Below are 12,174 nucleotides of genomic sequence, written 5' to 3' on the forward strand. Positions count from 1 at the left end.
CAGCAGTATGTCCAATACGTAGCGGCAGGTACTACGGGCGGCCTGTATGAAGACCATCACACTGAAGTACCAGCACGCTGCTGCTGTTGAGTCTTGTTCTCCGTCGGTACGTTAATGTATGCTAATTTACATATGATTCAGTCTATTTCTCTCTGACTGATGGAAGTCTTGTTATATTGTCTTTAGGTTTTATACGTCATTAGATTTAATCATGTGCTTGCAGTATAGCCTATAATTTGATATGTGTTATTTTCATAATGTATGTATGATACATATTTACACCCTTTAGGTGTTTATATATATATATATATATATATATATATATATATATATATATATATATATATATATATATATATATATATTTTCCATGCATAGTCTCCATTTCCCGCGTCAGTGAGGTAGCGTTAAGAACAGGGGACTGAGCCTTAGAGGAAATATCCTCACTTGGCCCCTTCTCTGCTCCTTCTTTTGGAAAATTAAAAACGTAAGGGGAGGATTTCCAGCCAGCTGCTCCCTCCCCTTTTAGTCGTCTTCTACGACGTGCAGGGAATACGTGAGAAGTATTCTTTCTCCCCTATCCAAAGGGATAAGGGATGGAAGCGGAAGTGAGTCACAGGATAGGGGAGGGGGCGAAGGTTCTGGGAGCGTTGAAGAATGTGTGGAAGGCGAGACATTATCTCGGAAAGCAAAAATGGGTATATTTGAAGGAATAGTGGTTCCAACAATGTATATGGTTGTGAGGCGTGAGCGATAGATAGAGTTGTGCGCAGGAGGGTGGATGTGCTGGAAATGAGATGTTTGAGGACAATATGTGGTGTGAGGTGGTTTGATCGAGTAAGTAATAATAGGGTAAGAGAGATGTGTGGTAATAAAAAAGAGTGTGGTTGAGAGAGCAGAAGAAGGTGTTTTGAAATAGTTTGGTCACATGGAGAGAACTAGTGAGGAAAGATTGACAAAGAGGATATATGTGTCAGAGGTGGAGGGAACGAGGAGAAGTGGGAGACCAAATCGGAGGTGGAAAGATGGAGTGAAAAAGATTTTGAGTGATCGGGGCCTGAACATGCAGGAGGGTGAAAGGCGTGCAAGGAATAGAGTGAATTGGAACGATGTGGTATACCGGGGTCGACGTGCTGTCAATGGATTGAACCAGGGCATGTGAAGCGTCTGGGGTACACCATGCAAGGAATAGAGTGAATTGGAACGATGTGGTATACCGGGGTCGACGTGCTGTCAATGGATTGAACCAGGGCATGTGAAGCGTCTGGGGTAAACCATGGAAAGTTGTGTGGGGCCTCGATGTGGAAAGGGAGCTGTGGTTTCGGTGCATTATTACATGACTGCTAGAGACTGAGTGTGAACGAATGTGGCCTTTGTTTTCTTTTCCTAGCGCTACCTCGCACACATGAGGGAGGAGGGGGTTGTTATTTCATGTGTGGCGAGGTGGCGATGGGAATGAATAAAGGCAGACAGTATGAACTATGTACATGTGTATATATGTATATGTCTGTGTGTATATATATGTATACATTGAGATGTATAGGTATGTATATTTGCGTGTGTGGACGTGTATGTATATACATGTGTATGTGGGTGGGTTGGGCCATTCTTTCGTCTGTTTCCTTGCGCTACCTCGCTAACGCGGGAGACAGCGACAAAGCAAAATTATAAATAAATATACTTTTTTTTTTAAGGTTCCAGTCACAGACAAAAATCCACATCAAGGCCGGGCCATCATTGAAATATAGATAGGATTTTGAAAGAAAAAGAAGTGACAAGGGAAATTATTTACCTGTCTTAAAATGTGCAGCAGGTCATAGTTACTGGGAAAGACATGAGATGGTAGGGAATTCCAAAGCTTCGAGGTGTAGGGAGAGAAGCATGTATTTTCTTGTGTGAACCAGGTTACGAAGCCAGTGTTGACTATCATATATCACTATTATTTGTGTTCCTTCACATGTTTTAGCGCAGGCTTATTGATTTTTATCATAGGCAGGTTAGAAACATTTGTATGCGTATTATTTTCCACACAAGTTTCTCGAAAATTGTTCCAAAAGTATTGAGAAGTATTTTTGGTGTGTGTTATTACTGCCTATTTATACTGTACGAGGAGGGAGTTTTACACTTCCTTGAACGTTCTTATAAAACTTTAAATTTCTGTATACTGTCTGCATTAGCCATGTCTTCAGTAATCTTATTCCATTCATCCACTACTCGTATGATATAAAAGTATTTAATCATAACAAGATTGTTCGTCATGTTAATGTTTTGTCCTCGGATTGTTCTATCCCTACATCTCTCGAATTTTCTTCACAGTCAACGCCATCGGTATTAAACGTAAAGGCTGCGATCCGGTCACCCTCACTCATCTTTCTTCCAAAGTGGACAAACTTTAAGGTTCTAGCCTTTCCCTGCAACTCAGCTTTCCTAAATCGGGTACTATGTTGCTTCTCTATTAGTTCTTTGTGCTTTTGAGGAGCGGTGAACAAACCTGAGAGGCGTAATCTAACTCTGGCCTCATATATGATATGAATAGTTTGCTGAATATTTTCTTATCCTTGTATCTGAAAGCGATTTCAGTATTCACCAGCAGATAATTTGTTTTCACCATGAAGCATGGGCAAAGAATCATCCTTTCTTAGCAGTTTTCCTATGAATGGTGCTGGTTTATTTTCTAGCTGCGTAGGAACTGTGTGATTATTGTCCATTTTTACATTTCTTTGCCAATCACTGCAAGATCTGCTGTTTCATAAACGTCGCTGAAGAACACCTCTCGAGTCTGTTTATTATTATCAGGATCCCTTTTACGAGACTCCTTCAGATTCAAAGTTGCTCCACAATCAGTACCAGGGAATTGTTGAACTATATTGGAGTGAGAAATTCATGGATGAGATTGTACTCTCGTAAGCTAATGATGATGATACAACCTTTCCAAGGGTAACCTTTAACTCGCAGCGTCACCATATGCGGGTGTAGTTCCATAATACCTACCTCACTCAATATCAGATTACTTAGGCTGAATTGCCGTTACAAATCATAAATATTCGGGTATGCTGGTGAGTCTGTTGCTCATCTTTGGGAGGTAGACGCCCCTTCCTTGCATATCCTTGGTTGGTTAGTTAACTTTTAGGCATACCAACTTCCACGGTCGTTAAGGGTATCAAGTTAAGTTATAACCACTACCCTAAACATATTTGATACCTTCTCCAGATGTTAAAGATATTTTTTTTTAAGTCAAGTAATAGGTCAGCCTTAAAGAAGTCTTGCATCTGCCGTGCGTAGTCATCTACGTGTACATACTGTTCTGCGTAGCCTCAGATCACCCTTGAACAAGGTGCAGCATCTCTACCAGGCGAGGCTGGATAGCCGCCCTCACCAGAGATACGGTGAAGCCGCTAGGCAGCAGCAGTGGTGGCTGGGACTACTGGCAGATGACCTCCTCACGAGACAATCTGTGTTCGGATCTTGGATTATGTCCCAGGAAGCTTGGCTTTCAGTGAAGAAGGCACTGGGTAACCGCTTCATTATTCAACCCTTGTGAATATCATGGTTAAAGTTATATTTCACGGAATTGGATCTGTAAGCAGACAGTTAACCAGGGCAGAAAGAGACCATGAATATAGATTACAGTTTAGTCAGCATGTCTTTAACTCTTACGTTATATTGTCGTCGATTATCGCTGTAGGTCTCCGATGGAGGAACTGGCATGGCAGGAACGAAAAAGTGTCATGTAGCGCTCAAGTTGGTAGCGGGGTTGCTGGCTCACGTTGGTAGCGGGGTTGCTGGCTCACGTTGGTAGTGGGGTTGCTGGCTCACGTTGTCAGCGGGGTTGCTGGCTCACGTTGGTAGTGGGGTTGCTGGCTCACGTTGGTAGTGGGGTTGCTGGCTCACGTTGGTAGCGGGGTTGCTGGCTCACGTTGGTAGTGGGGTTGCTGGCTCACGTTGTCAGCGGGGTTGCTGGCTCACGTTGGTAGTGGGGTTGCTGGCTCACGTTGGTAGTGGGGTTGCTGGCTCACGTTGTCAGCGGGGTTGCTGGCTCACGTTGGTAGCGGGGTTGCTGGCTCACGTTGGTAGTGGGGTTGCTGGCTCACGTTGGTAGTGGGGTTGCTGGCTCACGTTGTCAGCGGGGTTGCTGGCTCACGTTGGTAGCGGGGTTGCTGGCTCACGTTGGTAGCGGGGTTGCTGGCTCACGTTGTCAGCGGGGTTGCTGGCTCACGTTGGTAGCGGGGTTGCTGGCTCACGTTGTCAGCGGGGTTGCTGGCTCACGAAGTTATTTGTAAATCTATTAAGGATGACGTGGTGTGAAGTGTGATAGTAATTTTGCTAAGAGTAGCTCCTAGTGCTATAGTGTCTTACATCTTGCTGATCACATTGTTTCAAGTTCCCTAGAAAGTAACATAGCAGGTGTGCATGGTCTTGTGTCAGTTGTCAGGGTTTAGTCACTGGTGCCCTAGTGATGTTCAGTCCTTATTATGGCGGATTTCGTGTTCAGCGGTGATATGATAGTGATTTTCAGGTGATCCATTATTCTTATGTTTAATGGTCTTTCCTGGTGTTTCCATTGTGAAGATACATCTGTAAAATGCTCCTGTTAAGGTAGATTTATGGTTTAATCAATAACTGTACTGTAGAGACTGCCTGAACACACCTGTTGTTGCTGAGAATTTGATGGTGTTGTGCATATTGGCAGGTTAGTGTCCGAGCAACGGTGTCAATTGTTGACCTGACGTTGGTGATCTCCCATGTGAGGTCGTCAGCTTCAGAAAAGTATTCGATCGCCTATAGGATATGGTGCTCAAAACATATTTTCTTTAAGGTAGAGTGCTAAGATAACATCCAAGGTTAAGGCACTAAGATCATATAACCTAACATATCCCTGGTTAAGGATTAGGATCACAAAGATCACATATCCTAGAGCTTAACATGTCCTAGGTTAATTCACTAAGATCACATATCCTAGGTTAAAGCGCTAAGATCACAGCTCAGTAAAGTGCTTGATTAGGTATGGTGCTAAGTCATAACCAACTAGGTTAAGGTTGTAAGCTCATATAACCGAGGTACTGTGCTAGAATCATGTAGCCTAAAAGGGATGCGTAGTCGTATACTTACATTATATAACTAAGGATTTACTACAGACATAACCCTAAGGAAAGATTTTATGTAGTGGTCATATGGCCGTCAGGTTGTATAGTAGGAAACAATATAAGGTAATTCAAAGAAAGATTAACAAAAATAAGTTTATTTATTTGAATAATTTATATACAATGAATGTTTTAGTTGGGATTCCAACTGACTGTACAGAGGCGCAACAAGGATTGCAGGGAATTAATTTATACATGAGACTGTATTCAATATTGTTTATACAAACAAAACAGTTGTCTCTGCCGGAGAAATTTCTTCCTATTGTAGCTATATTCAAGGAACGCTTAATCTGTGTCATACCAAAATCCTTTTTATTCTTAGAACATTGACCTTCACACAGAACATGACACTTTTCATATCAATTTATCTAACCATTAAGGAAAAAATTACAAAATAAACGTAACATGAAACGGGACATATTTAAGAATCTCGGTTACACCCTTACTGATGCAGAAGCAAGCTCTTGTTTTGCTGTATACAATACCAGCAGGGCACCAGGCCGAATACCACTTCTCCAAGAACCTAATACCAGGGATAAAGATATTCAAGAATGCTCTTCCTGAAGTAGTCATGTTATTTTCTTAGATAAACATCTGAAGCTGATCTTCGTTGTCTGAGGGTTGGCAACCATGAGAGATGTTAGATATCTAGTACACATGAAGATAAAAGTGAATATATCTGGCCACTTGTATCAGGTTAGTTTTAGGCTGTGTTTGTTGTTCAGGAAGAAGAATCTGACGGTTGGTAAGTGAATGAGTTGTGATGATGGTCATGATACAGTCAGTCGTTCAGGCATTACTGAGAAGTCTGCTGTGTGTAGTTGAGATACAAATGTGCGTGACAATCACTGTTAACAGAAGACGAAGTGAAATCTGTATTGTTTGGTCAAATGGAAGAACACGACCAGCTAATCGTGAGTTGTTGCGGGCAGCCATTACCTCATATGAAGGGGTATTGATCACCTCAACACAGCGTATTATATAAATTAGGAGATATGTTATTTAGATGTACAGTGAGTGATAAATATGAATGCGTTTGAATGGGTATGACTGGCCATTTAAAGCTAAGTACGAAGTTGTTATTGAAGTTTTGTGATATAATGTACAGAGGTTTAAGAATGAATGTCAGAGTTTACATTAGTGAGCTAGGTCTCAGTGAGTTTCACTTACTACGAATGATAATAATGATCATAATAATATGCGTCATTCTTTTTCAAATAGTTCGTTTGTTTTAACTCTAGGTTTCGAGATGGTGGTATTTCAGAATATGATCGTTAAGAGTCTTAAAAATGGTTGAGCACTTTAATTTCTTTATTATGGTTGTCAACATTTGATAGTTTTTTATTTTTCATTTTTAAGGACTAATAAAGTTTACTTCATGCCATAGTTACGCCACCCGGACCTGATACATGTTGATATTTAATGGCTGTCGACCTTAAGCATGTCAGTACGACCCTTGGGTATCATGATGTGACCTTTGGCATGGTCCTCAAGGTTCACATTAAAGGCCGGGCCATCATACCCAAGGGGTTACCATTAGGAAGGTTGTTACGTTTGTGTGGTTCTTCTAAAGTTGGTGTCGTTATCTATGTCTCTGCCTTTAAGCATTGTTTTTGGACAATTTATGAAAATAGCATTATAGCATTCTGCACATTTCTAATGAGAAGACGTATATATGTAAACTGTGCACCTGTACATGACTTTTGCAAGTAAAGGAAGTTGAAATTATTATATTTTCATGATAGTTTTAAGTGATTATGTGTTGAGTGTAGAGTCCAGTATTTAGGAAAGTGGTTATCTGATTACTTTTTTTTCGTGTTTGTAAATGATCAAATGATCATTTATTTACTTATCTTGGTATATCGCCAGAGACCTTAAGGCTAAGGCTTCGCTTGGTTCAGTTACAGGTGCAGATGAACCACTTTGAATCGAGAAATTACTTGACGAGTCTGTCTGTACTCTGTTTCGTCAGATGACGACAATACAATCTTGCCTAAGGCGAATTTTCACTCGCGGAGTAACCTTATGCAGGCAAAGTCCTTTCACTTTCATAGTTACGAGAAAACAGCCAATAAAATGTAATTTTCTTTTGATGTCAAAGCACATATATCAGTAAAAGTAAGTAATATGACATCATAGACGAGTTATATTTTATATGTTATTTAAGGGCAACAACAACAACAAAAAAAGACATTATCCGTTCACTGTTCTCTCATAACTGGAGGTGAAAGGCTGATAAGAGAGTTTAGTGTTTTGCTAGGAGCTGTACTGCCAGACATCGGCTTGTTCTAGTTCCGTTTGTAATACTAAATATTATTTCCGTGTGAGCAATAGGAAGTTGACATTTGCCTGAGATTTGTTCGAGAATTCTTTCTAGTGCTTTAAGGCCCACGCAGTGCATACACAAAGTGACATTAAATCCACTTAGTATGACCCTCAGGTATGATGGCCTGGCCTTCGACCTGATTGTCAGGCCACCATACCTTGTATATCAACTGGCTGTTCTACGTTTTCTTGTCCATTCCTGTATCTCCCCTAACGATGTGATCATTACACGAAAGTGTATATATATATATATATATATATATATATATATATATATATATATATATATATATATATATATATATGTGTGTGTGTGTGTGTGTGTGTGTGTTTATGAGGAAAGGCCGACAAAGAGGATATGCTGTAGGTATCAGAAGTGGAGGGAACAAGGAGAATGGGGAGACCGAATTGGAGATGGAAGGATGGAGTGAAAAAGAATTTGAGCGACCGAGGCCTCAGCATGCAAGAGGGTGAAAGGCGTGCACGGGATATAGTGAAATGGAACGATTTGGTATACTGGGGTCGACATGCTATCAATGGACTGAACCAGGGCATGTGAAGCGTCCGGAGTAAACCATGGAAGGGTCTTTGGGGCCTGGATGTAGATAGGAAGCTGTGGCTTCGGCGGAATACACATGACTGCTAGAGAATCCATGTGAGTGGATATGGTCTTTCTTCGTCTTTAACGAGAATATTGATACCGAATCAATAACTTTTATTTGTTTAGATATGAAAATGATCATAGATTTGATCCTGCCGTATTAAGGAATCAGTATCTTTCAAAGATAATTAAAAAGGGAGGATCTACACTGAAAATATACGCAAAACGATATATGCGTGTTTATTTATCTCCCATAAATTAATGCTGATATGGTAATAGAATCATAACTCGCAGAAGTAATATTAATGAATAGGCAGGATTCCAGTGGTATTCTTTAATCTTACTCTGCGTTAATGTCTTCTGTGATGGCAGTTTACTCTCCATATATTTATGCAGCTCATTAAAAAACATTGTATATTAATATTTTCCTAAAGAATATGATAAACGGGGCATCGTGCTTAAAAATTCTGGTGAGTTATTCCTGAATTAATCATTTATTTTTTTTTTCAAACCTGAGATTGGGTTCATGAAGAGACGCATATTTGTTAATCAGTATAATATGTTTCGTCTTGATGTGAATATCAGGTATGAAATATATCATGACTTTCCTGAGGTTCAATTGTCAGACTGAAGGTAATTATTATACTACTACAAGAAATCGCCTCAACCTTCATTAATCTTCGTTTACTTACAGTAATGTATTGAAAACAAAGTCGTTTCTGTATTGGAAACATATAAAAGACATTATGAGAGTGGACTCATGATGTAATTTTGAGCTCATGTGACATTGGAAAGTCCAGCGTTCTTAGTACTTCCAGTCATCTTGCTTGATATTTGTAAAAGATAACAGTCAAGATTTTGTTATATGCTGATGGTTACTGCCGGGTCTAATGGCCATTCACAGCCGTACAACATAAAAGAAAGATAGAAATAATGTAACACTTGTTGAAAAGTGGTTTTCCGTGTGACGAGAAGCATTGATGTAACCTGTTTACTTAGAATCTGATTGTCACACGTGGCGACAGTACCACGCTGCTGGCTGCCTCACTTAATCCATGTTCCTGCCCGCCTTCACCCCTCCTCCAGGTGCACATGTTCCAGGTATTGTTGACGTTAAGTCATCACAGTGTAATATGGAGTGTTCGTATTTTCTTTATATTTGTTTACCACGTCCTGGCCATCTCCCTGTACAATTTTTCTTCTTTTTTATTAATGAATTTTCCATGTCATAAAACGTTTCATTTATTAGCAGCACTATCTGTGTCGCTACTGTTACGTTGAAAACTAAAATTATCATAATTTACCATTTTTTCCTTTGATAATGTGGGTTTCACTTCATAGTTGCAGACCTTTTCTGTCTATCATAACTGGTTCCACATTTGAAAAACTCACTTATCAAGATATAAACTTATCTTGGTGTTCCTTACATCACCAGTTATTAAATAAAGAAGGAATCACGATGTATCTAGGATATAAAATGAAATTTTGCCATGTGTCTAGCATTAATCTGAAGCGTTGATCAGTGGTGTTCACCTCTTGATCAGTGGTGTTCACCTCTTGATCAGTGGTGTTCACCTCTTGATCAGTGGTGTTCACCTCTTGATCAGTGGTGTTCACCTCTTGATCAGTGGTGTTCACCTCTTGATCAGTGGTGTTCACCTCTTGATCAATGGTGTTCACCTCTTGATCAGTGGTGTTCACCTCTTGATCAGTGGTGTTCACCTCTTGATCAGTGGTGTTCACCTCTTGATCAGTGGTGTTCACCTCTTGATCAATGGTGTTCACCTCTTGATCAGTGGTGTTCACCTCTTGATCAGTGGTGTTCACCTCTTGATCAGTGGTGTTCACCTCTTGATCAGTGGTGTTCACCTCTTGATCAGTGGTGTTCACCTCTTGATCAGTGGTGTTCACCTCTTGATCAGTAGATGTTTTCAAGTGAGTGATGTGTGTTGTTTAGGTGGGCAGTCACCCATCATTATGGTTCTTTGGTTCACAGCTGCACCGGGTCGACTGACAGTGCCGAGCCCGCACTGAACTAAGTTAACAAATATAAAATCTGACACAACTGTACACTATTTACAAAGTCCACGTCTGGTGACTCAAGCTGCCTGGTCTTAGTTCTCTTGTAGGTCTTGTGTACCTTGCAGATCACTTGTATCGCCCTGGTCATCAGTAACTCCAGGTCACTTAATTTTTAGAGCATCCCTATCTCCAGGTCACACCAGAGGCGTCAGCACGTCACACCAGATGTGTGCAGAATAATGCTGGTGGATACGAACAGGTGTTTAATACAGAGAATCACTAGCTGGGGTGTAGGGCTGGTGGACCTGGGGCAGCTGGGGAGATAGGTCTGGTGCTGGTAGTAGTAGCTGTGGTGTTGGTAACGCCATGTGCCGCGGTTTCCGAGGCTGTGAGCGCGGCAGGGTGCCTGGTGTTAGTCTCCAGAGCAGTAGGGAGTCTGTTAGCGTTGTTTTCCATGAGTGGGGTCGTCTTGCTGGTGTTGGCCTCCAGCTGTGCCTGCGGCAGGGCGGCCAGCGGAGGTCTAGGAGGGCGGTCCTGCTTGTCTCGGAGCTTCCTTCGTGCACGTGCCTCCAGAGCCTCCTGCAGGTCGGTGATGTAGTCGATGGCCGAATGGATGAGCTGTACACGGGAGAGGCGGCCGGAGCGCGGCACATACGGCACCAACTCCCGCAGTTTGTCTAGGTAAACACGCATCTCCGCCCCCCGCCCATCCTCCCCACCTGACGCTGCTGGTGCTGCTCCTTCCGATGTACCAGCCGTGGCAGCGTCTTGCGTGGGCACTACTGAGGGCTGCGGGCACGAGGTTGACTCTACACTTGATGAGGATGAGGAGGAAGGCTGTGCAGCAGCCTTCAACGTCTTGGTGTTACTGGCACGGAGGATGTCTCTGTCTCTAGTGGGAGGCGTCTGCTTCTCAGGCTTCATGATGGCCCAGGACCTGGCACCGACCGGTGGTACTCCTGCCTCAGCCACCCGGTGTCCCCAAACTCTCAGCAGCAACCTCACTACCGATCCCTTACTTTCCCAGCTTTGCCGACTTTCTGACTGAGGCCATTCCCAGGCTAACCGACCACTCACCGTACAGACACGATCGATAGCCACGCCCCGAAAACCTCAACAGCCAATGGTGACGTTCCTGGCCTGGAAGAGACGTCTCTACAAGTGGTGCCATCTTTCGCTTTTTTTCGGATTGCCTGACGACTTTTAGAACAATAGATATTAGGAATTACTCTTCCTTCTTGCGCCTAACAACCTCGTTCTTAAGTATATTTGTCTTCGTAAAAGAAGTAATGTAGATGTTCCAAGGCTCTGGAGTGAGGCACGAGGGCGGAGTGCTCGGAGCTGCCACTGAATATTTTGGCTGGAAGGCATTACGGATATTATGTCCTCCGGGACCGAAGCTCAAGCCAGGCAAAATTACGCACTACCCCGGGACCCTCACCAACACACCCTACCTGTCCCTTCTACACCCCTCACCAACACCCTACCTGTCTCTTCTACACCCCTCACCAACACTACCTGTTCCTTCGACACCCTACCTTTCCCTTCTACACCCCCTCACCAACACATTCTACCCGTTCTTCCAACATGCACCGTCTTACGTCTCTACTAGCTGTATTACTTAGCTTTATGTGCATCATTAATGATCCTACTGAACCACATATTAGCTCTTTTCTTCCTACATTACACTGTTAACTAACTGGTATATTCCCAACCCCACTACACCAGAAACTAGTTATCTGGTTTGTCAAGATATTTGCTGTCACGATCTACGATGTTCGACGACAAATGTGATTCTTTCAATATAATCGGAGATAAAGGTCTTAGTTCAAGGTTGTAGGGACTATACTGTTGCCTCCTGCAAGAACTCTATTTAACAACTGATATAAAGTTGTTGGAAAGAAATATGTAACAAAAGATGTTCTTGATCCTTGTGACAGTAATAGCAAATGAAAACCAACCAAATAAATTTACTAATTTGCTGTTCAGGTGAGATCCAAACTTTTAGAATACAGTATTATGCTGTCAACAGATATGTCACCTCTTGTTTACACCCATCGCCGAAAAAATGAATTCAGATTGCAT

The 12,174-nt window shown here is 42.0% G+C and overlaps 1 protein-coding gene across 1 annotated transcript; it reads right to left on the bottom strand.

The window, feature by feature from the left end:
• Positions 1–5,223: 5,223 nt before the first annotated feature.
• On the bottom strand, positions 5,224–11,230 carry LOC139759230 (uncharacterized). Its single transcript, XM_071681322.1, has one exon. The coding sequence runs from the start codon at positions 11,011–11,013 to the stop codon at positions 10,369–10,371; it is 645 nt and encodes a 214-aa protein (XP_071537423.1). The 5' UTR covers positions 11,014–11,230; the 3' UTR covers positions 5,224–10,368.
• Between the last annotated feature and the right edge of the window lie 944 nt (positions 11,231–12,174).

The sequence above is a fragment of the Panulirus ornatus genome, chromosome 32 (genome assembly GCF_036320965.1).
Source record: "Panulirus ornatus isolate Po-2019 chromosome 32, ASM3632096v1, whole genome shotgun sequence".
In the NCBI taxonomy this organism is placed as follows: Eukaryota; Metazoa; Arthropoda; class Malacostraca; order Decapoda; family Palinuridae; genus Panulirus; species Panulirus ornatus.